General features: G+C 40.4%; 1 protein-coding gene across 1 annotated transcript in view; it reads right to left on the bottom strand.

Moving 5' to 3' along the window:
• LOC134219990 (sortilin-related receptor-like) overlaps nucleotides 1–26,547 on the bottom strand; it is a 92,017-nt gene that overhangs the window by 10,244 nt on the left and 55,226 nt on the right. The window contains exons 4-11 of the mRNA XM_062698910.1: nucleotides 25,705–25,828; nucleotides 25,249–25,639; nucleotides 24,918–25,184; nucleotides 21,967–24,828; nucleotides 21,751–21,907; nucleotides 7,685–7,964; nucleotides 6,903–7,610; nucleotides 6,569–6,837 (exon numbers count right to left, since the gene is read on the bottom strand). Coding sequence (XP_062554894.1) covers nucleotides 6,569–6,837; nucleotides 6,903–7,610; nucleotides 7,685–7,964; nucleotides 21,751–21,907; nucleotides 21,967–24,828; nucleotides 24,918–25,184; nucleotides 25,249–25,639; nucleotides 25,705–25,828 — 5,058 coding nt within the window. The remainder of the gene's footprint in view (nucleotides 1–6,568; nucleotides 6,838–6,902; nucleotides 7,611–7,684; nucleotides 7,965–21,750; nucleotides 21,908–21,966; nucleotides 24,829–24,917; nucleotides 25,185–25,248; nucleotides 25,640–25,704; nucleotides 25,829–26,547) is intronic.

The raw sequence follows: 26,547 nt of genomic DNA, 5'->3' as shown, positions 1-26,547 counted from the left end.
GATCAGAAAGGGCCACTTGTTTGGTGAAATGGTCTTTTTTTCAATTGACCATTGAACAAAATTCCGTGGTATCTCTATTTTTAAGTCGATACTGGACTTAAGGCCAAAAAGACATCTAGCCAGGTACCATTTAGCAAAACGATTGACGGAAACTGTTATCAGACGGGTTGTTTGGCAGAAAGGACATTTTCGGGCCAAACGATTAAACGATTTTTTTCGGCAAAATTACCAGTTCGGCTGAATGTTCATTTCGGCTGTATGTCGTTTTCGCTAAAACTACATTTTTGGTCAAACCATTTTTGACCTGATAATAGTTTCGGATAAACATTCAATTCGGCTTAATAGGATTTGGTTAGATGACTTTTGGCTTAAATGCCAGTATCGACTAAAAAGTAAAGAGTTTACGAAATTTCGTTCAACGGTCGTTTCACAAAAGACCTTTTCAACGTAAATGTCATTAGGCCAAACGTTTAAATATTGTGCACTAAATAACCCATTCAATTATTGGCCGTATGACCTGTTGTTAACGATATTTTCGGACAAATAATCCATTCTGTCAAACGACTATATTGGCAAAAACGGCTTTTTGGGCTGATGACCTATTCGGCCAAACGACCTGTTAGGGAAAACGACTTTTTCGGCCAAATTACCAGTTCGGACATATGGCTTTCGGCCAATGGAATTTCCTAAGAATTTCTTACGGACAATACACTAGTCCGATAAGTGCAACATCACAACAAGCATTGGAGGCTGATAAAGAGCTTATTTCGCCACAATTTAGCTTGTTCAGCTAAAAAAAGCTAGCTTATTCAACTTAAATTGTTTGTATGGATGTTTTCGTTTCAGTTAGCCAAAGGTCATAAGACGAGTTTAAACAATCCCATTGAATTCCACCACTTAATTGTATCTTGACAGATACGTATTTCGACCTCAACAGTCACCAAGAGGATATTGGAATCAGGAAACATCGGAGAAGAGGACATCATGGTATCATTCGACGTAACGGCATTGTTCCCAAGCGTTCCAGTGAAGGATGCTCTGAGCCTTTTGGAGGATTGGCTACTAGGACAACGGACGGATACAACATGGCGAGGAAAGGTAAAGATGTATCTCAAGCTTGCAAGATTATGCATGAATGAGAACTACTTTACATTCCGTGGAAGCTTCTACAAACAAACGAAGGGTGCACCTATGGGAAATCCGCTATCACCGTTTTTGTGCGAATTATTCATGGCGAATTTGGAGGACAACCTAGAGGAACAAGGAGTACTACCAGAGAAGTGGTGGAGATACGTGGACGACATTTTCAGCATCATCAACCGGAAAGATCTACCCAGGATTTTGGAAGCGATAAACAACGTGCATAAAGACATCAAATTCACCCACGAGGAGGAAAAGGAAGGTAAATTACCTTTCTTGGATCTACTGGTTATCAAGGGAACAAATGCAACATTAGACTTCGAAATCTACAGGAAGCCCACCAACACCATGAGAGTCATCCCATACACATCAAATCATTCGTATCAGCACAAAATGGCAGCTTTTCATCACATGATCCACAGGATGCAGACGATTCCCCTGAACGAAGAAGGAAAAACGAAGGAGCTACAACACATCTTGGAAACAGCGAGGATCAATGGATACAAGGAAAGAACAATACAAGCAATCATCAACAAGAAGCAGAGGAACCTACGGAAAAACGAACTGACAACACTAACACCGATCGATGAACCGCTGAAGAGGGTATCGGTCCCCTATGATCGACACATCACCTACCAGCTACGCCATCGACTGAGGAAATTCGGCATCGATTTAGTATTCTCCAGCAGAAGCAATCAACTGAAGACACTGTTGGGCTCCACAAAGGATAGAGTAGAAATGTTAAATAAGGCCGGGGTTTATCAAATTAATTGTTCACAGTGTGATAAAGTATATGTAGGTCAAACAAAAAGATCGTTAGATGTAAGGTTTAAAGAACATATTGCAGAAGTAAGTAAGGCTAAGAGGGAAACTGATAAGGGATTAAATTATGAGTTTAGGTCTAAGGTAGCTGAACATGTATATCAGGAAAATCATTCAATTACGACATCAAACATTAAAATTTTAAGAAATGTCTCTTCTCCGTGGAAACTTGATGTTGCTGAGAGCTTGGAAATCTACCGACAGGTACAAACGCGGTTGTTGAATAAAGATCAAGGAAATGGTAGCTCCTGGCTCTTCAAGTTTATACCTAAGCATTAAGCGCATCAAGCGAGTAGAAATAAGCACCGTAGTAAGATAAGTACCTAGATAAATTATTATACCTACGCATAGTATAAATAGTGTAAGCTGCGATCATTTTCTTCAAGTCGAGTCATGTACGAGACACTGAAGACGGCCTTACTGTTGAGGTCGAAATACGTATCTGTCAAGATACAATTAAGTGGTGGAATTCAATGGGATTGTTTAAACTCGTCTTATGACAGGTGAAAACATTCCACTAAAAAGCTCAAAATAATTTTCTTATAGCCAAAGGTGTTCGATAACTGCGACGCATTTTATTCGTCAAACAATTGTCAGACGTCGTTAAAATAGAAGTGCATCTGATTGTTCACCGCTATGCAGCTATCATCGATTCTGACATAATTTTGAAGCTCAGTTGTCCGATAACTGCAAAACTGATGTAACTTTCGAAATGCAGATAAAAGAACTGCAGTTAAATGACTTTCAGTTATCGAACGTCTACTGTACACAGAATTTTCCGTAGAATTCCAATAATTTCGAACAATTTTTCGTTGAAACATTTTGAGCATTCCTCCGCGGAAATTCCAAATAAGTTTCCGTTAAACTTACGGAGAATTTCTCCTGAGCATTCCAGAGATTTTTTCTCGAAAACTCCTTAGAGTCTTCCGCGGGAATTCTTAAGAATTAACTGTTTTATCATTGGCCATGTCAAACTAGCCGTCTTTATTATTCTAGACTGAGAAAGCCAACGGTAAAACACCCATTCAACCAACCGCACTCTACTACAATTATCAATAATGTTCTGTGCAAAATTTGGAAGAATACTCAACAGAAACTCAACAAGAACTTTTCATAAATTTCCGAAGTTTTTCCTGTAGAAGTTAAGAACATTTGTTTGTGAAAATTCTGAAGTTTCTCATGTAAATTGCGACAAATTTTCTGCTGAAAATCCAAACAATTTAAATTGGGAATTCAAAAGAGCTGCTCTTAGGAAGTTCAAACAATCCGAAAATATTTTCCAAATTTTAGAAAAACTTATAGATTTTTCTGGAAAAGTTCATTAGATTTTTCTTGCGAAATTCAAAAGATTCTTCATTTTATGTAACGTAATGAAAAAATCACCACGCCGATTCAAACCACCGCCGCCGGCTGAAATGGCTTTCGGCGTGACGCCGAAAACGCCACCGCCGCCGACCAAAATTCAGACAATCGCCGCCGCCGATGAATATCGAACCGGCGCGCACCTCTAGGAACGGAACGGAACTGGAGGAACGCTGCTGTTAAAAAGGGTACCAAGTAAGTGGTTCAATAAGGTGGTTCAGCCTGTACTGATTAGCTTTTGCCTAGAATACAATATTTTACCTTACCTTCCTGTGACTCCTTGCATCCATTTAATTTTAATTAATAATTTTCATTTTTTTTTGTGCGCGCTGCATAAGAAATTTAGAGGAAGCATAGAAGGAAATAAAATTTTATTTATTGTTCTTGGTTCTTGCATTTGGTTTTTGATTCTTGCCTAGATTAATTCAATATTTCATATATTTTTTATTCTTCTTTCTCTCTCCTTCCTTCTTTTGTCTTCCCCCTTCCTTCTCTATTCTTCTTCCATGCGTCTTCCTATTTCATTCCTTTTTTCTTACTTCTTCCTTAGTTTCTCTTTCTTCTAACTTCTTCCGCATTTTTTCTTCCCTCTTCATATTTCATCATTCTTACATCTTCTTTACTCCTTCTTTCTTCCGTTTACCTTCTGTTTTTACTATCTTCTATTGTTCTTTCGTCCTTCTAGTTTCTTAATTCTTTTTTATGTCTTTTTTTTATTCCTTCATCTTTCTCTCTTTTTCCATCTTTTGTCTTTTGCCTGCAATACTTATTATTTTTACCTTCTCTTTTCAATCTATCTTCTTCTTTCTTCCTTCTTGTCTCTTTATTCTTTCTTCATCCTTTTTTTCCCTACTTCCTTCTTCTTTCTTCCTTCTACCTTCTTTCTTTTTTGTTCTTCTTTCTTCTTTATTTCTTCTTTCTTCCTTTTTCCTTCATCCTTCTTCTTCTTTATTCATTCTTCCCTTTTCTTGTTTCTTTTTCTTTCTTCCTTCTTTGTTCTTTTTTTCTTCTTCCTTCTTTCGTCTTCAAACTACCATCTTTATTCTTTCTTTTTCCTTCTTACTTATTTTTTATTCGTTCTTCCAACTTTATTCTTTCGTTTTCTTTCTTCCTTCTTCATTGTTCCTTCTTATTTCTTCTTTCTTACTTATTCTTTTCTCCATCTTACTTCCTCCTTTGTTCCTTTCTCTATCTTCCTTATTTCTTCTTTCATCCTTCTTTCTTGTTCCTTGTTCTCTCTTTCCTCTCTTTCCTTTCCCTTTTCTTTCATCCTTCTTCTTCCTTATTCATTCTTTCTTTTCTTTCTTCCTTGTTTCTATTTTCTTTTTTCTTCTTCATTCTTCCTTCTTCATAAATATTTCTTCTTCATTAGGTTTTCCTTCTGTTTTCTTCTCTCACCATTCTTTATTTTCAATTCCTTATTTTTTATTTGTTTTTCTTTATTCATTACATTTACTATTCAACCACTTAACTTGTCATCCATCTAACGGATTAGATTCATTGCATCCCATCAATTTCAGCCTTGATACATTTCAGTCTTCTTAAAGGCTTAAAGTATGCCTTTTGAGATTTCAGTTTTCCGAGATTTAAGCCTTTTAAGTTCAGCTTTATGACAGACCTTCCCATGCGTCCACCAGTTGCTTTTATCACACTACTTGAACCCATCAGCACACATCTCACGAAAACCAATCAACATAGCAGTCGTCCCCAGTGCGGAAGCAACTTCACAGCCGCAACTGACGAACAAACCCCGGTGCCCGGTCTCTACTCCTACACATGATCTTTTTTAATTTTTGGGTGTGCTAATGCGACCAGTTAGACCGTAACAAATATTATTTTTCTTCTTCTAGCACCACCCCCTTGATTTTTTGTGGCTTTATTTTATTATTTGACGGAGAAGTTCAAAATTTGATTGGTAAAATAAATAAAATATTGACCTTTCCCAGAAAAAAAACTTATTTTTTTTATTTACCACCCCTTCGTTATCCAAAGACCAACATTGCAAAAGAAGGAATACATTCATATTTGTTCCGACCTTATTAGATCTATTGTAGCATGGCTACAGGCTGTCTTGGTACAGTGATCACCACGTCACTATCTAAGCCGTTCCTGGGTGGACGTTAGGCGGAATGGCAGCGATTTTCACAATGCTTGATCTCACAACTACTATTTTTCAGAGTCCATTCATTTCACGAAACGAGCCGATCCGGTTTAGTTACTCTCTTCTCGACACGACCATCAACCGAATGCATTGCGTGAAAGATTTGGGAGTTCTGGATTCGCAACTTACATTTACTCAGCACATATCCTTTGTCGTCGATAATGCGGCCAGAACGCTTGGCTTTGTGTTCAGGGTGGCGAAAAGTTTCACCAACGTACATTGCTTGAAGGCACTCTACTGCTCTCTCGTCCGGTCGACGTTGGAATACTGCTCGGCGGTCTGCTGTCCTTACTACAACAACGGATCGGAACGCATCGAATCAATACAACGCCGCTTTGTTCGTTTTGCATTGCGCAAACTACCATGGAGAGATCCATTTCGCCTCCCTAGTTACGAGAATCGCTGCCAGCTGATCGACCTTCTTCCGTTGCGTATCCGTAGGGACTTAAGCAGAGCACTGACCTTCGCTGATATTATACAAGAAAGGATCGATTGTCCAGACATTCTGCAACAAATAAAATTAACGTGCAACATCGGCCATTGCGGAATAGCATAATGTTGAGACTTCCCCTTCGCCGCCGTTTGGGCAACGCACTGAACGGGCTACAGAGAGTTTTTAATAGGGTGGCATCAGTATTTGACTACCACTTGACAAGAGATGCGCTTCGTCGTAGTTTTGTAAATGTTTTTCGTTGTAGTAGCTGACGCGCATATGCTAGATAAGTGTATTTAAGAAGTCCCATGACAATTTTATTTTTCATTGATATTTTACTGTTTTGTTAATTAGTTATTAGTTAATTAGTGACCATACTAGTTTTAAATCATCATTAGGATTACGAACAATCTGTTGATGTACACCATAATTAAACAAATAAACAAATTTGCCGCTCGCATGCGGTATCAAATAAAACTGTTTCATTACTTTCATCTACTCCCTACCGCATAATTTTCACCGAAAAAAAATTAATTAACTTTGATTTCGAAAAAAAATATGGTACTACAGATGCAGGATTCAGCAGGATTTTGAGCTGTTATACCACTGTCATTATTCCTTGAATAATACAAAAAAACAGCAATACTTACGATGTACTTCGGATAACGGGGTGATTCCAGCGCGCAGCTATGCTTCCACTGGACAATCATTTCGGAAGAGTTGTGACTAGTTCCGCTAATATCGACGTTCAATTCTTTCGGCGGCAAAGTATTGTTGTAGGGAGTGTCCAGCTTCAGCGGATTCCTTCCCAAGGGGCCAGGACCAATGGGCCCTACGATTCCAACGCTAACGACATAGGATTCGCACGGGCGCAGCTTTGTCATTTTATAACTGGTGGCACTTGTGTTGAATCTGGAAGCTGCGAACAAAACATAAAACAGAATAAGATTAGGCCATTCAGAAAAAAAAATGATCATGAATTACCTTCAAAAAGCTGATCCATATTAGTGCCATAGTAGACGCCGTAAACCAATTTTCCGTAGTTGCCATGAGGTTCGTCCCATTCTAACAGAGAATAGTCTTGGGTCTGTTCCTTCAATCTAAGATTGATAGCGGGCAGAGGTTCTCCTCCGAATTGGATGACAGTTGTCTCGTGTCGTCCAACGTACTGCTTCACGTATGCTGCCACCTTGATAAGATACTGTGTTCCGGGAACCATGTTGTCCAGTGTTACCGAAGAATTCTTTGCCCAAATCGTACTAAGGAGAGGATAGGATTGAGGTAGAATGGGTTGAATCATGTAACCATCAGCTCCATCAACCGGCTTCCACTCCAATGTGACGGATTTCTTCGTTTTGTTAACCTCCTGTATTTTGTCTATCTTCGCAATGTTGGAAGTACCATCAAATTTAAGTTGCACCATATTCGACGAAACGGATTCGTGTTTGCCATTGCGTGCCTTAACCCAAAACTCATAAACGACGTCCGGTTTAAACTCGGTTTCGATAAGGTAGTTGGTTTCTGAAGGTCCGACCTTAACGTTTTGTGCTGGACCTACATTCTTCGATTGCGAACGATAGTTGATGGTGAAACCTTGAAGTTGACCATTCACCTCTTTGGGCACTTGCCAACTGACTTGAATTCGCGAACCATTGACTTGCACAACAGAAACATTCAGCGGAATACTTGGAACTGTAACAGAAAACAAGAATCATGAGACACAGGTCTTCGACTATCAGATAGATGGCATTGATGGCAATACTTACTTCCTTCACTGGTTGCTATCTCGTAGTAGATGTATGGGGGAGTGATTTTGGTTTGGCCCTTCACTCTCACGTACGTTGTCACGTTATAGAGGGTGAAAGGTTTCAAGTTCGTGAACCGGTAGTCCGTCTCCGTGATCCAATTGCTGACATTCTTCCATTCTCCGTTGTAGTAAATCGATGGCAGATATTCTAACTTAACGTCACTCGGCAGAGGAATCCACCAGAAGATCAGGAAACTGGTAGAGTTAAGCGAACGCTCGTCCACACCGATTTGTGTAACCTAAAAGAAGATAAGGTTTTTTGAATAAACATTTGTACCATGAAGTACACGAACTCTTGGCTAATGAAGCGGTGAATTAAATTAATGATAATAAAATTCCAAAAGCAAACGGTATGACAGTACAGTATGGGCAGGTATCCCCGGCAGGCAATTGTGTTTCGGCGGGCCCCCCTCTAAAGGCTCAATAGCATCTTTAAGTTAAATTTCAACTTGTACTCAACTCTGCTGCAATGTAAATTCTCGAGTGAACATACACGATTACGGAGTAGTTTTTAATGATTCTATCTTTGATTCTTGAGCTTGTGCCGGGAATGGGACTCTGCCGGGGATACCATCTGTAACCAGTTTTTGTGGTTTCTTAGAATAAAAAGGACCAATAACAATGAAGAATATGCCAGATTTCGTTTTATGTCATTCTGCAAAATAACCCGGAACAATCGCGAAGCATTGAAAACCAAAGGCATCGAACGAATCGCATAAAGAGTTCCCTGATCTTGACAAATAAGATGCATCAAAAGTAACGAAAGGGAATCAAGCCGCATTTCGAGATCAGCAATCTGAGGAAAACTTTGCCGCAGATGGTCAGAAACAAGGATGTACAAAAACAACACATTGCAAGGTAGCTCAAAAAACACTTTTTCAAATTGTTATTATTCGGTTCTATTTGATGCCCGGAAGCTCTGGCAACTATATCAAACAAACTAACATCAGATTTTGCTATTTTGTTATTCATATATTAATGGTAAAACTTGTTATTCTTTTGCTATTTTCTTCTACCCGGGTTACCGGAAAACACCTATCTGGGAGCAGCTCAGTAACAACGATGATATAAACGGAACGAAGAGATACACATATATTGAGCAAATTGTCAGGCAACACGCTAGAATATTTTAATACACGTCATATGCAGTGCCAGCTACCCCTTAACCTTATTCAGTGTTGTTGAAATCATTTCACTATCATTTCAACAACACTGAATGAGGAACTGTGGCCAGCAGAGTGCTGAGCAGTGTTGGTAAAATCACTCACAAATCTCAATCGACGAGCGCTCCCGTGCGATAGGAATGGTCTGCGATTTTAAAGGAATTCATCACGCTTGAATTTTTCATGCTAAAACGCATCATTTCACTCATTTGCCAAAAAATCATTTTGGTTTAAAAACGCATTTGAAATCAATTTGGAGGCAATTTATTGCTTATACATAAAAGAGTGTCTAATGTTTTATGCGACAAACGTCAATTCATTGTTCTTAACGAAAGAGAACAAAAGAAAACCTACGATTATTCAAATGGATGATTCAACTCATCCATGAGTTTTTATCCATGAGTTGGGTGCGTTTCAACTCACGCTTGATTTGAATCATCCATGAGTTTTGAGATTTTGAGTTTTTACCAACACTGGTGCTGAGACAATTAACACTATGTCTGATGCATGGGATGTATCAAAATCGCCAAATAGTCTACACAGATGCTTGAAGCGATGGCCTGCAGTGCGGAATCGATATTTATCATGAGCCAAACATGAAACTCAGTTTGAAACTGGAAAACTTAGTCTGTATAATGTCTGCAAAGATTGAAGCAATCTATGTGGCATTACAATTCGATTTTGGCTTCATAAATGTTCCGAACGCGTTGCCAAAATCGAATGGGGTCTGAAAATTACTCGCAATGGAATAACGAACGGAGTGATAATGACGGATTCAAGATCAGGATGCAAATACATTCGAGACCAGATCGACAAAAAAGTCAGAGACAACGTTATCAACAACATTCTGATGATGGCTGCTGCAACAAAGACGTCGATGCAGTGGTTACCAGGACAAACTGGTATTCAAGGCAACGAAATGGCCGATCAGCTGGCCAAATTAGCTCTGGAAAATGAAATTTCCTGTAACAACAGAATTCTACTCCACGATACAATTGGGTACTTTCAGCAACGAAGTAAGGAAGACGCCCAACAATGATATCTGGATTATTGTTCGAAGTTGGGAAAGGGTCGCAAGTATTTCTAAATCCAAAATACGATCCTGCACAAGCCCTGGCACTATGAGTTAGAACTTAACAATATAGAGGTACGCACCCTCAAAACGCTTCTTTAAGGTCACGACTTTTCACGTTTCTGGTTATTTAAAATTAAACTGGAGGGCGATTGCATCTGGGTCATTCCGCGCCAAGTGACCGAGCACGCGCAATTAAACTATTTAAAAATAATGAAAAATGCCTAGCACATATTAATTTTGGTCCATTATTTTGAATAACCATATGACCATAGTGATTGAACCGCCCCTTCGACCAAAAACCCCTCCCTGTTTTTGGAGATTTTAAAAAACATGCTATTTTCAAATATCGATATCTTAGCCCCTGATAAAGCTACAAGAAACTTTAATACCAGTTTTCCGCTTGAAATTTGATGAAGTTTTCAGAAAAAATACTTTAAATGCTTAGCAGTGTTGCCAACTATATTATTTTTCTCACAAAATAATAAAAAAAATCTCAAAATACGTATATTTTTTCCTTCGATTTCTCAATGGATTCGAGCTTAAGGTGATTATAGAATGAAGCCAGAAATCGGCCATTTTGTAAACCACGTGCTTTTCCAATATTTTTTTCAAGAGCACGAGATGAAAGAACCATAACGCGTATGGTGCTGAAATAATGGTAGATCGTTTGCTTAGTTATGCTGAACAATCATAATTTAAGTTTCGGCACTGTACGAAAACTATTATGCCAGATTTGGGGTTTTGGAAATGTATGTAGATAAACGTGTGGTGAATTTGAAATTCACCACGGGCTTCATTCTATAATCAGTCGGAAACACTTATCGATACAAAGTAAAATGCGCCGTTGCTGAGATATGGCAGCTTTAGTAAATCTTATTTGGGTCATTCCGCGCCAAGTGAATACTATTTGATCCGACCGTTTGAGCCGCCCCTCCGGCCAAACACTCCTCCCTGTTTTTGAAGATTTTTAAAATCATGCCATTTTCAATAATCGATATCTCCGCCCCTAATAAAGCTACAAAAAACGTCAGTACCAGTTTTCCGCTTGAAATTTTGTGAAGATTTTACAAAAAAAAATATTTCAGATGCAAAGCAGTATTGCCAACTGCATTATTTTTCTAAAAAATCAATTCAACAAATCATTAAACATCAAAAATTATCTAAATACGTATATTTTTTTTAATTTCTCAGCGGATTTGAGTTTATCAGACAATTTCCTGTCAAAAACACTTATCGACCCCCAGGGCAGTGTCATAATCATTGATAAGCCGCGAAAGACAACTTTTGATTCATACTTGAGTCCCTTTTTTGTCCTAAAAATGTATACCAGCTTTTAGATTTGAATCTTGTAAGTAATGATTAAATTTGGAATACTAATAAACGAATGACTGAAGAACAACAAATTTTTAGAAGTAAATAGCCTTCTTTAGGTATCTAAAACAGGTGAAAATATGAATGCTGAACTGAGCTGGTTGTCAAAATCCATGTCCAATCCAAAAACAATATAAATTCAATTGAAAAATGCATTCGAAATCCAATCCGTATCTAAACCAAATTCAAACCAAAGCAAATCAAAATCCAGTCCAATCATATACAAATTCAATTCAAATCAGATCCAAATTCAATCTAAATCTAATCCAATCTAAATCCAATCAAAACCTGATCCAATTCAGATCCAAATCTAATCCAATCCAAAGCTGATCCAACCCCTATCCAAATTCAATCCAATAGAAAACTGGTCCAAATCATTTGAAATTCAATCCAAATCTAAATCCAATCCAATATAATACCAATCCAAATCCAATCAATGAAGGAATATAAAGTAGTTTATTATGATTTGCTCGATATAACTCACTTTTTATTAAATTTCTAAAAATCAATTCATTTTGCACCTTGTGGGTCGCAAACAATATTGGATTCTGCTAGACCCACCTAACATATTCAAAAAGTTTGGGAACCTCTGTACTAAGGAATTAAAGAAGATGGGGTTCAAAAATGTAGCGTGGTTTATGGGCCACCCCTTATTGATTATAAATCTATGTTCTGACATAATTATCAAAATTTTATTATCTTCAGACGATTTTCAGTGTTCATAACGCTTATTAAGGAACATGAAAAAATGCGTTGACACAAAAGGTTTTTTTTTGCTGCCCCAATCTTAAGAGGGGTAATCCCCTCCAACAAGAAATCGTACAAAAATTTCAGGGAAAAAAGAGTACAAAAGCGTGCGTGAAGGAGGAAAACGGGTGCAGAAGCAGAAGCGTTTGGTTCTAGCGAATCTGACTGAAATATTGCCCTCTTTAAGGAATTTTTTTTTTTACAAAATTGGATTTATCAAATTCGCCGAACATCGGCCGCCCGAATGCGTTTTAGCAGGAGCAGCAGGCACTCATACAGTATGTGTATGTGTTATCCACGAGTACTTCAAACTGATGTTCACGGGAGCAAAACTTGATCTCTCTTGAAACTTGAAGTTAATGGAATCAAAGCATTTCCCTCGTTTAACCTTTTGTCTGTGCTCTTGGGTCAATATGACCCCAGGCCACTTTGAGTGGCTGCCATTTTTTTAATTTTCAACCGATTCTCCTAATTTTTGGTAGTTTGGTAAAACTCGCCGAGATCTGTCTCCTAGGTGCAAATTCACTTCAAAAATCTTGAAAATATGCGCTACAGTGTACTTTTTCAAAAACTTACGTTGTCTGTGCTCTGGGGTCAAATTGATTTAAATTGAAATGCTATAACTTTTTTAATGCTTGGCCAATTTTGGATTTTTTGGGCTGTTTCGAAAGATAATTTAATCATCTTTCAGGTCGTTGCCAAAGATTGACTATAGGTGGGCGGGTACATCGCGGGAGGGTTTTCGTAAAAGGGTACAAAATAGTGATTTTTCATGCTTATTTTACTTATATCTGAAAATCCTACCCATTTTGAACTGCACCTTTTCAAAAAGGTTATGCAGGAAGGCGTGTGCTTTGATATGAGGCATTGATTAGTTTAGAGCTTGGTCGCTAGGTGGCGGTATATTTGAATTCATTACTTCAGACTACTCAAGTAATTCCGATATATGGAATTTTCCTCATTGTAAATATTCTTATCGCACAAATTTGAAATTTGTTAAGATGACGTCTTTAATAAAGTTCGTCTGGTGGGAATGGACTGTCATGTGACGAATAATTAATTTACATAATGACGAATAATTAGGAAATTTACAAATAGGCGGCGCTAGCGGACTTGCAATATTCTTGCATATATGAAATATTGCTTTAGCTTGAGATCCCTCATACCTACACTCAAGTTGTATTCGGCAACATTGTTCAGGATGTCTAGCACTACAAAGCGGTGCTCAATATAATGAGTACGTCTTCTAATTTTTGAATTTGTGCGATAAGAATATTTAAACTGAGGAGAATTCTATATATCGGAATATCTTAAGTAGTCCAAAATAATGAATTCAAATATACCACCACCTGGCGGCTGAGTTCTAAACTTATCAACGCCTCATGCCAGAGCACATGCCTTCCTGCATAACCTTTTTAAAAAAGGTGCAGTTCAAAATGGGTAGGATTTTCGGATATAAGTAAAATAATCATGAAAAATCACTGGTTTTATACCCTTGTTCACTAAAACCCCTCCCCGCGATGTACCCGCCCACCAATAGTTAATCTTTTGTAACGACCTGAAAGATGATTAAATTATCTTTCGAAATAGCCCCAAAAATCCAAAATTGGCCAAGCATTAAAAAAGTTATAGCAATTTCAATTTGGGGTCAATTTGACCCCAGAGCACAGACAACGTAAGTTTTTTTGAGCACAGACAGAAGGTTAAAGATCTATTGAAACTGAACCTTTGTAGCCCACCAGCAGAGCTAATTGAGCAAAATGTAGTCATGTAATTACTGTCCTAATGTTGGCCATTACAGCACCCAAATGAGTGCTTTAATGAAATTTATGGTCTTTAAATTTATGGTCATTAAATCACCCATTTCGTTGTTATGGAAAAGTAGGCCGTTTTATCAATCAAAGACGAACTGTAAACCAGGTATTATGAACAAGAATTGCAAAAATAACTTTAAACCATTAAAACATATTCAGTAAAAATCTGGCATCACTGGCCTCAAAAGCATTATGTGCTGCAAAAATATGTTTTTTTTTGTAAATTATTCGAATAAAACTAAAAAAAACTACATTATCATAGTTGTTTACCTTTACAGAACGAATTGAACGATATGCTGAATGAAAACCTTCGATTATGCCTAACTAAAACCGTCATAACTCAGCAACTGCTCATTTTACTTTGTAACGATAAGTGTTCCTGACAGGAAATTGCCTGATAAACTCAAATTCGCTGAGAAATCAAAAAAAATTATATTTTGAAAATTGTATTTTGAAAAAATGCTATTTTTTATTTTTTTAGAAAAAAAAAATGTAGTTGGCAACACTGCTTTGCATCTGAAATATTTTTTGTAAAATCTACACAAAATTTCAAGCGGAAAACTGGTACTAACGTTTTTTCTAGCTTTATTGATTATTGAAAATGGCATGTTTTTAAAAATCTTCAAAACAGGGAGGAGTGTTTGGCCGGAGATGCGGCTCAAACGGTCGGATCAAATGCTTTTTCGAAATGTAGGCCCAAAGTAAGTAGATACACCTATTTTGTTTATTTATTTATTTATTGTGTGATTTCATCAACAGACTACAATTAGCCCTAATGATGTATGTAAATACTAATTAATACTAAAAATCGCACATAGTCAAAAAAATATAACATAGTAGCATTGTCAAGATAAAAAAATTAAAACAAATAAAATGCAGCCTTATCACATACAATCAACGAAAAAATTCAGAAAATCTACGACGAAGAACATTCCGCGTCAAGTTGAAGTCGAACATGGAAGAAACTCTATTAAACGTTCTCTGGAGGCCGTAGATTGCAGTTTCTGCACCGTAGTTAGTGCGACGAAAGGGGAGCCTCAGCATCGAATTGTTCCGTAGCGGTCTTGGTTGAACGTTCATGTTCACTTGTTGTAAAATTCTTTCGCAATCTATTCTTCCTTGAAGTACATCAGCTACACATAGGGCTCTGCCCACATCCCGGCGGATACGCAGTATACGCGCTCTTCGTAACTAGGAAGATGCAGCGGGTCTCTCCAGTTTAGTCTTCGAAGCGAAAACCGCAGGAAACGCCGTTGAATAGAATCAATACGTTCTACGCCGTTGTTGCAATACGGGCTCCATACTGACGAACAATACTCTAGTGTAGAGCGCACCAAAGAACAGTACAGCGATTTCAGACAATAGACGTTCGTAAAATTTTTCGCCGTTTTCATGACAAAGCCCAGGGTTCTAGACGCTTTGTCGACAACGTATGAAAGGTGGTGTGAAAATGTCAGTTTTGAGTCTAAAACCACACCCAAATCCTTCACGTGATTCACTCGTTCGAGTGTAGTTCCCAGCAAATGGTAATTGAAGATAATCGGCTCTTTTTGCGTGAAAATGTGATAACGGAACATTTTGTCGGATTAACAACCATCCGGTTCGTAGTGCACCAATCAGCGAAAGCATTGATTTGACCTTGGAGAGTATGGCAATCAGTAACCGGGCAGATACGTAGGAATATCTTGAGATCATCGGCAAATGATAATCGTGGACCCTTAACAGCGTGATGGACATCATTGAAGTACATGATAAAAATCAGCGGTCCTAAATGACTGCCTTGTGGTATACCCGACGTTGCACGAAAGTACGTTGATCGGTTGTCGCCTAATGCGACCGTTAATTGGCGGTCAGTAAGATACGACCGAAACCATTTCAAAAGATCCCCACCGATACCTAATCGGTCCAGTTTTGCGATCGCGATGTCATGATTCAGCTTATCGAACGCAGCAGAATGGTCTGTGTAGATCATATCCGTTTGGGCCCGAGTGTTCATACTTTCCGTGATGTACGAGGTTAGTTGTGGAGCGCCCGGTTACAAAGCCATGCTGGTCTGTGTTGATGTGTTGCTTGCAGTGTGCACTGACGTAATCAATGATAACAAGTTCAAATAGCTTCGATACGGCGCATAACGATGTAATTCCCCTGTAGTTATTAACATCGCGCTTGTTACCCTTTTTATATACAGGGAACATTTCGGCTATTTTCCAACAGGAAGGGAATACTCCGCTGGAGATTGAAAGCTGAAAAATCTTTTGAACTGGAGCCAGTAGCCATTCGATACTTCTTTTAATAAAACAGGATGGCACCCCATCAGGACCGGGCTTATATGAACCCTTGAGTTGAGATGCGGCTTTAGTAATAAGTTCAGCACTCACGTCAATGCTAACCAGCTGTTGGTTTGCCAAGCGGACGTTCTCGGCTGCGGAGTTGATGGAGTCGGCGGACAGTAGCTCTTCTTCGAACACACTGGAAAATTTAGCCGAAAAAAGGTTGCAAATGTCCTGTTGCGTGTCAGCAGTTTCGTCATTGAGCAACACGGATGAAGGCAATCCGCTTTCCTTGCGCTGTTCATTTATGTAATTCCAGAAAGATTTCGGGTGAGTTTTTAGGCGTTGTTTGGGCGTCGGAAAAGGAACCGACTTAAGCGCTTGTACTGATAATTTATGCTGACATAGTATCGTTTCAAAGAAAGTGAGCGGAATTTAGTAAACCTTTTTAGAGCAGCCTTTTTATTCCTTCTTAACGAGCGAAGTTCGTTAGTCATCCACGGAGTGCGACTGTCAGACTGGACAATTCTTTTCGGGACATGCCTATCGATGATGTATGCCAAGACATGAGAGAAAGTTTGTGCAGCTGTGTTGACATCGATCGGATCCAAAATTCGATCCCAATCCAGCTCTGAAAGAACTTCGACAACACTGCGATAGTCGGCCCTTCGAAAATCGTAGGTCACTGCAGCCACAGTGCTAGAAAAATCACGGCCAGCGGTTTCCTCGACGGTAATTACGAGAGCTGGGTGATGAGCGACAAATTTAACCAAAGGGACCGGTGCCTTGGAGATAACTGGAGCGGTTTCGCGAGCGCTAGTAAAACAGAGATCAAGCGAACGACCGTTCTCGTTCACAATTCCATTGATTTGAGATAAGGTAGCCATACCTACTATAATTATCCAAAAGCTTCGTGGCACCAACGTGAAAAGATGATCTTTCAAGGTCGAAGCCGTAAAACCGCTGTGAATTCGTTTCCATGCGATTCCCGCGAAGTTGAAGTCACCAAGTATCATCAATTCGTCGCACGGAGCGGCATCGTTCGACACAAATGAGAGAGACTGACAGTGTGTGTCGATAAACTCCAAATCACGCGTCCGGTCTGGAGGAATGTAAAGTGCGCAGATAAACAATCGACGATCGACGAGTTGAATAGCGACCCAGACTTGCTCCACGGCCTTCCAGGTATTGTCCTCAATAGCAGTCACTTTTAGTCTGGAGCTTACAGCGATAATAACGCCTCCTCCTGTGGATTTCCTACTGTTGTTCAAATTGCGGTCGCAGCGAAATATTTGGTAACCATGCCCAAAAACATAACTTGAGATGGTTCTAGAATCCAGCCAGGTCTCAGTCAGAACGATTATATCGTAACATAGATCGATAACGGCTAAGTGATAGTCGTCCAGAAGCCCGTTCATTCCGCCAACGTTCTGATAGTAGATTGTGATGACGGATGATGTTGGCAGGACGACAGATGCACTGGAAAGCGAAGCACTATCAGATGCTGGAAGGTTTACTGGGTAACCATACTTGCCGACAGATGGAGATCGGAAGCTCCGTTTCCAGTCTCAAACACAGGACCGGGACGGCTGTTGGTCGCTGGCAGCAATAGCTCGACTGTGTTGAGTGGATAGGGAGCTTCCTCAATGCAGGCAGCAGTTGTGCGTCCCAGTGGGTGGCTGAATCGATGAGCAACAGGCGCTTGACATGGTTCTGAGTGGAGTTCATTGATAGAAACAGGACACGACGGATGTATACTTTGCAGCGGTGTTAGTTGAGGGTTCGATGTGCTGAAAGCCGAGACACTTTTAGACGATGAAATAGACCTTTGTTGATTGCACTTGCCGGTAACAGGAATTCGGAAGACCCCTTCTCCGACCTCATTCGCAGGACCGGGACGACTGTTGGGCGCTGGCGGGAAGGGCTCGACTGCGATGAGTGGTTCGGGGCCTTCCTTGAGGCAAGCGGAAGTGTTGCGTCCCGGGAGACGGCTGGAGACATTATGGTATGGGAGGCTTGTGGAACTAGCGTTATTGTTTGGTCGCAGTTGTGAACAAGTGGTCGAGCTGAAAACCGAAATACTTTCAGGCGAGGCAATGTTGGTTCGTTGATCATACTTGCCGATTATTGAATCTCGGAAGACCCCGTCTCCAAACTCAGTCGCAGGGCCAGGACGGCTGTTGATCGTTGGCAGGAATGGCGCAACTGCAACGAGCGGATAGAGGTCTTCCTCAGGGCTGACGGCTGTATGGCGTCCTGGCGGTTGCTTATGGCGTACATCGTGTTGTAGTATCTTGATGACTGAATGCAAAGGCTGGAATTTAGCTGTAGAAGGAGTTCGGAAGATCCCGTCTCCCATCTCAAGCGTAGGGCCGGGACGACTGCTGGCCGCTGGCGGGAAAGGCGCGACTACGATGAGAGGGATAGGGACTTCCTTAAGGGCAGAGGCAAGTGTGCGTCCCGGAGCAGAGCTGACGTCATCTATCGTATCACTTATTCCATCAATATAACTTCGTCCATTGATGTGCTCAATGGATCGTCGGATACTGCAGCAGGTCCTGGTCGCCAAAAATTTGCTCCCGATCTGTTGTCGGTGAACTCCCGATAAACTACTCCTCTCGGCCACGTAGAAGTCGATAGAGCCTTGGACTTCAGGTCCAGGTTCATACCGACTTTGAACGAGACAAATGACAAAGTATTTATATCCCTTCCTTTAGCGACCAGTCGAATCACTTGAATATCATCTGAAGCGAGGCGTTTCATGGCGAGAGCGCGAACTTGATCTGTGGACACATCTCTCGCGATACGGGATAAATACAGCCAAAACTTTGGTTGAGTAGGCGGAATAGTAGCTATCCCCATTGACGGAGAAGGAGTGCTTCCAGTTCCAACTTGTAGCGGGGGCTGTGGGATAGGTTCTGCGTTACCGATCGTGCTAAAAGCCTCCTGCCCTTGGTAAACCTAGGATGGATGTCGGTGGGCTTCGAACACTTCGGAGTAAATGAGCTAGAGTTTATCAGCTTGGCAAAGTTCGTCTTTATCTCGGTTTTCAGTTCGTCCATAATCTCTAACTTCAGGTTTTGCATAATATCGCTATGAGAATTCAGCGCATGCACTTGTCCGACCTCATAAGCCGCACGTGTCGTATTTCGGAAGCGCAAGTCATCCATCAGTTTAGTACACGAATAGCACATCTAGAAAATTTGCTTGTTTTTATAACTTCCTCAAACGCGTCCGCAGCAATACCACAACAACGGGGATGAAAATGGCCTTACAGAAGCCTTGGCACTCAACTTGAATGTCACCGATCTCATTTACACAGGAACTGCAGACTAGAGACATTATGTTCGAGGATGCGGACCTATCGTATGTTGCGCTTGAACTTTCGCACTCCAGACAACCGTACATACAGAAACTACTGTGATCGAGAGTAAACAATTCGCACAATCGAGTCGACTTCGGATCACTTGTACCGTGATCACAGTATATGTTAATGCAAATCACTTAACTCGTCCGTCGTTTGTTGATGAATTTTCTCAATTTCCGAATTCACTACGCGTGATTCTTCACTGCAATAGTATGCACCACGTAACCGTTTGCGATAAAGCCAAAGAACGCCACTTTCAGACCAGTTTTACACGTACTAATTTGCAATTAACAGCAGGAGAAAAACGCAAAACGATGCAACAGTAAACAAACAAACAGATGATTTTGGTTGGTATTCATAGTATTCACCTGCAAGTTTTCACTTTTTCTCGGTCACTTGGCGCGGAATGACCCATCTGTGAAATTATATTTTTTAAAGAAATCAACAGCAAAATCTAGTGATAACAAACCGAACAAAAAAAAATCAACGAATATAAATACGCACAGTGCGCTACGAGCAGTGCTGAAAGTCAAATAAGGCCGATACAAATATTTGAAACAAATTATGTCTCCCTCCCCCTCGGATTTTTTTTGGCCAAAAATAATATTTTGAGAGGGCAACAAAAAAAAATTGGGAAAATTTAAGGATTTTCAAAACAATCTTTAACAAATCCGAGGAGTTTTTTTATTTTTTTTTTCAATTTTAATATTTTTTTTATTATTATCCTCCCCCCCCCCTTGACCTTTCGGAGAGCAGTAGGACATAATTTTAATTAAATATTTGTAACAGCCTAACTGTAAATAAACATCGTTGGCGTTATAGCTGATACAGCTGTGCCATCCCTCTGCTCCGGTTTTTATAGTTGGGCAGACAGAACGAAGAAGAAGAATAATAATGTGGTGTCAAATTGAGGGCCGTTTAGCATAATGGCCATTTGGTATAATTCATACAAGTTGTTCAATTATTGGTCATTTGGCATAATTAACATCAGTTGACTTAAATAGACTTAAAAACTTTAAAGATTGTACGACAATTTGCGGTACAACATTCCGCGGTAATCCATTTCTTCGCGATCGTAGTCTATTTATCGCGATCATTACCATTGCACAGTATTCCATTTCATGGAGGCAAAACATTTCGTTTTGCCTTATAACGGGCAAATACGAGCAGTTAAAGAAAAAATAACGCAATTCGCCTAAAACCAGGCTTACGCGTACACCGCAAAATTGTGAATATATTATCTTGCTGAAGACGTATTTCTCCCTGTTCACTTCACCACCTTATCGTTTTAACTTCCTATAATTTACCCTTCTTTGAAACGCGAACAGTTGTTTGTTTATTTCAATGGATTTTTCGAAACGACCATTAGATGAAAGCCATGATAATTTATTCATTTTCCTGTAATTTACTCTTTTTTCTTGCATCTGCTGGCAGTTCTTCAACTTTCTGCTTTTCGTTTAATCAATAACCTTAACGTAAAAAGGTTTAAGTGTTTTCAAGATTAGATAATCGACTTTTAATTTGGTATTGCATCTGAATTAAGCCAAACGGAAATCAATTTGGAACCGTATGTAAATTATGTCAAATGGCCTTTATGCCACATGGCCTTTAATTTGACACCGTATACAAATTATGCCAAACGACCATTATGCTAAACGGGGTACCCCGCCGCATTAGTGCCTTTATCTGCTGACAGGAATCTTTCTTAAAAATGGTAATATTTTGAATACCATTAGGCCTTTAATTTGACACCGTATACAAATTATGCCAAATGACCATTATGTTAAACGGGGTACCACCCGCCGCATTAGTGCCTTCATCTGCTGATAGGAATCATTCTTTTCAATGTTAATATTTTGATTACCATTAGGCCAAATGATGTTAGACGAAAGTGGCATAAACATATCTCGCGCTTAGTTTCATAGGGGCGTAATTCTCTTAACCGATTTTATATTTTGTTATTAACTCAATTGTTTCAAAAGCTTAACCGTGATTATTGATTCTGGTGCAAGATACAATCATCGTTTATCACACCAAACTATTAAATCATCGACAAACTAGCATAATTCGGTACAATAATAAAAAGAAAACATCGACGAAGATAAATCGATCAATACAGTTACGCCCCTATGAAACTAAGCGCGAGATATACAACATGTGAAGAGTCAAGTGAAAAGTTGTTAAGGGTCGATTATGAGGGAACAAAACCAGTGCCTACCTGATAGTGTTTGATCTTCATCTTTTCGCAATTTTCCTCGTCCGTTCCATCATAGCAATCGGGTTTTCCATCACACAACACCATCAACGCAAAACACGTGTTGTCGCATGCAAATACACCGGGGTTGTTTGTGCAATTGTTCGCGGAGGTTGTAGATCTGAAAAAAGTCCATAGCTAGAATGCACATCCCTTTCGCTTTACACTTGTAACACTTACGTGCTTGGTTTAAACTTGCAATCCTCGTCGCTTCCATCTGCACAATCCACCACATTATTGCAGTACATATCCATCGGTAGACACATGCCATCACTACGACATCTGAAATGTTTGTTGCTGCATTGTTTCTGTGTTGGACAGTTATCCTCGTCTTCCCCTCGACTGCAGTCCTCGTAACCATCGCATACGAATCTCTTTGAAATGCACACTCCGGAATCACAGCGGAATTCATGCAATCCACAATTTCGTTCCTTCTTTCTGGTTGGAATAGGTTTCACCGTAGTGGTCGTCATAGTTTGAGTCGAATTACATCCCGTTTCATCGGACTCGTCCCCGCAGTCATTCACTCCATCGCATTTCCACCAGTATGGCACACATTTGTCATTGGCACATTTAAACATCCAATCATGGCATGAATCTCCCGGGAGGAAATTTATTCCAGGCTTCTTTGGCACTTCAGTAGATAAGCTACAATTTTTCTCGTCACTTCCATCCTTGCAATCTTTCTCCCCATCACACTGCCATGTCTTATAAATGCACCTCGAGTCACCTGTGCACATAAACATCCATGGTTCACACTCTTTCTTACTGCAGTTTATTTCATCCGAACCGTCATTGCAATCCTGTTCCGTATCGCAGCGCCACTGTTTCGGGATGCACGTATTCGTCCCGTTGCAACGGAACTCGTCTGCTTTACATTCAACGATTGTGGTACTGTTCTTATTGCAACTAGCCTCATCCGTTCCATCGCGACAGTCGTCTTCTCCATCGCAAAGCCAGCTCTTATTGATGCACCGTCCATTACCGCAGGTATATTCATCCGATTTGCAGGAGGCCGGCTTACAGTTATGTTCATCAGATCCATCCAAACAATCTCGATCGAAATCACACACAAAGTATTTGGGCACGCATTGTTTATCCGATTTGCAAGTGAACATGTATGGCGGGCATGGAGGCTTATCTGCAGGACAGCCCTCTTCATCCGACCGGTCTCCGCAGTCATCGTCTCCGTCGCACTTATAAATCAACGGTACACAAATGTTATTCTTGCAATCGAAGAACTTCGATCCGCAAGTACTTCCGGATCGTGCGCAGGTATTATTGGCAAACGGAGTGCCTCCACCTGGACATAGGCATTGACCCTGAGCATTCTGTTCCATGCCATCCGGACACAAACAGCTGTACCCGGAATTTGGTGCACCTACACAGATGTGCGAGCATTTTTTACCCACTGAACACGCGTTAGCTCCTTCTTGCACCGAATGACCATAGACCTTTAGATCCATGGAATTCATCATTTCTTCTGCAATGATATTTATCATGATTCCATGATCCTTGTCAGCAGAATAAACTGAGTTCATTTTCCAATCGTCCCAGTACATAAGATCCTTCAGCACTGCCACTGCAAACGGATGTGCGACACGAGAGTCTTGTTGTAGAATCTTGATGAAATTTTTTCCATCCATGTCACTGCTCGCAATATAATCCTTACTGGCGTCAACCCAATACAACCTCTCGGCGATGTAATCAATTGTTACTCCGTTTGGCCAGACGACCTCCGGTTTGGAGAACAGCGTTCTTATGTCTTTGCCATCCAAATTAGCCCGCGAAACCGACGGCTTCAGTGCATTCCAATCCGTCCAGAACAAATAACCTTGCAGCGGGTGAACAACGATTCCGCGAGGCTTGTTCAAATGTGGAGCTTCAATTATGGTCCGTCTCATTCGGCCGTGCGTGGGTGTGCTGGTTTTCACTGCTTCAATCTTTAGTCGCATTCCATCCACAAAGTACAACATCTCCGAAACCCAATCGTACGACATACCTTCCACGGATGACAATCCGGTATCTACCAACAGCTCCGGCGGTTGATTTCCGTTCAAACACTGACGACCAATAACGTCCGTCATGATATCCGCCCAGAAAACACAATTATGCTTCATGTCGAACTCAATCGCTATCACATTTTTCAATTCAGTCACCGGAAATACCTCTTTCGTTTTGTTATTTAGATTGATGCGAGAGATCTTATCCCGTTGAGCGATCACCAAAAATTCGTTACTTTCCTCCATCGGGCAAGGAATCGATTGGGGGACGAACTGCGATGACTGCCCCTCAATACAAACATCTCCCTCAATCTTTCGGTATCCTTTGGTACGTTTGTAGTATTGACCTGGCTTACAGCTGGTGGGAATTGCATATGGGTCGTAGTTCGCTAGAGTTCTATTCCGAACACAAGGACTATTTTCTGTACCGGTTCTGCTGAATCCAAAGTCGCAATCGAAATCCCAGCGACTGCATTTACATATTTCTTGGCGGATTGGTCGCTCGTATCCGATTCCGTTATAACAGTTGGCATGCGGTTTCCGACGTTGATAGGTATCTTGCAATCCTAGAACGCATGGCATGAACGTATCGTTTCCGGGGGCCCAAAATTTGTAATCGTCTTCGGTACAGTTTGATGTGAATGCGTTCTTCAGGTCCACTTTGATTATCAACCATCGGTGCTCTTCCTGTTCCGACCCAAACAAGGTGAATATCGTTGTGTTTGTATCCGGTTCAGTCATCAATCCGTAAACCTTCAAATTGGTCGAATGAAAGTCCGTTGACATCCATTTTTCGCCTTCATCGGTGGAATACAGAATTTCATTGGTTTCACCCTTTGATTTGAAGTATTTTACAGCCACCAGAATGCCACCATGGTCTCCCATGTTGAAGAAGTGGTAGTCCTTCAATATTTGCTTCCACGTTAGCCCAGCGTCACGAGAAATGTATACACCTGGGTGTCCTTTGAGCGATTTTCCAACAACGCCGGAAGCCATGATAACGCCAGGTGCCGATTTTGAGCTCATTATGCTTACAGATCTGAAAATAGTTGCAGCAAAAGATGTAAAATAACGCATTTCTTTGCTATTTATCAAACATTACTGTAAACAATTACTGAGTAAACATACCTGGTCACCGGATACAACGAACTGAACTTTTGGGACAGATGCAAACTGCAATCCTTGGCACAGTTGTTAATGGGCAATCCGTCATCGTCAGTAGTGGGCGCAGCAATGGGACGCCAGGTCGCACCATGATCAAATGTAATGAGCGATACCAATGAATCGGGGGAAATTGTTTCGCTCAACGGTATGCGATTAATTTTCGAAGCGATGTAAATTCCCCGCAAACCCTCTACCTTGTACAAATCAGTGAACGCACCATCAGACGATTGCCTAGAATGTTCAAACATATTAATTATTAGGTATAAGAATTTTGCCACCGCAAAGGCACACTCACACTAGCCAGCTCGATCGCCAATTCAGCTCCGGCACATAAGTGAAAATATTCTCCAAGCTGGGGACAAACTTGATGTCCGACATATCGGCGTTCGCCTCCGATACGTACAAATGTGCGATCCGTTCCGTATGTACCACCGAGATCATAATCCGTCGTCCATCGACATCGGCCACGTGGTAGCCCTTCATATCCAATTCCGTTTGGAAGTCCGCTTTAACAAACTTACCTCGCTTGTAGGAGATAAGCAATTGGGTACTGTTTGGTAGCCGCTGCGAAGCGAACATGAAATCCTTCTTGATATGAAAATCCTCAACTTTTTCAATTAGAACATTGAACTGATTGCTATTGTTGCGCAAGCTGAGTGCGTTGTAGAAAATTACTGAGGATGTGTCTGAAATGGGAAAAAGTTTGGATTCGAAAAATAGCCTCACGGAACAATCATTGAAGTTAACTTACTGGTTGGTTCTTTTCGTTCAACGTAAAGATGGATGGGAACTCCTTCGCCAGATGACCATATGTAAGATTTTACATAACTTTGCAAAAGTGTGAAAGAAGCACCAAAATCAGTAGAATAATACAGCTGAAAAAGGTAAGGATTGGATTATTTATTAATGCATTGATATAGGGGAAATGACGGCTTTGGCAGATTTTGTTCTATTATTGTCAGAGGGGTTTCTAATTTTATTGGTAGGCAATTATGGTTTGATTTGAACCAATGATTATCATACCATGGTTTTAACCATTTAAAAAACTCGTTAAAATCCAGTCTTTATACAATAAATCTTTGTGGAAATACCTAGTATTGAACTTAATCTTAATTTAAAAAAAAAATCGAATTAAGTTTTAAAAAAACTTGTTTTTTCCAAACAGCTTTTTTAGGTACATTCAAAGTTAATTGCCTATATGCCGGGTATTAAGCCACCGGGAGTGGAAATTAATTACTATGTCTGAAACTCGATTATGCATATGTACAACATGTGATAGATTTAGTTCGGAAAAGGTATTGGAGGGTAACCGCCCGTTCGGTGGGCTTTGATCCCACGACCCCAGTACGCTAGACAGGTGCTTTCCCTACTAAGCTACGAAGGACAAGATAAGGACTACGATCGGAAACGAGGTACCTTGAATGTCCTAACGCTAACCCCAAATGAACCTGGACGAGTGAGTCTTCTGTTTCGTTAACTCCAGGAGGTGGGAGTGAAGGTGGGCGCTACCCAAAAACTCCGATGGCCTAGATCCGGAGAACGTGAATTCAGAATCATGAATCCCACGGCCCACACTGCATTCAAATATAACATC

The sequence above is a fragment of the Armigeres subalbatus genome, chromosome 3 (assembly GCF_024139115.2).
Source record: "Armigeres subalbatus isolate Guangzhou_Male chromosome 3, GZ_Asu_2, whole genome shotgun sequence".
NCBI lineage: Eukaryota > Metazoa > Arthropoda > Insecta > Diptera > Culicidae > Armigeres > Armigeres subalbatus.
Note: the sequence above shows the minus strand (reverse complement) of the source record. Positions and strands in the feature narration are given on the sequence as shown.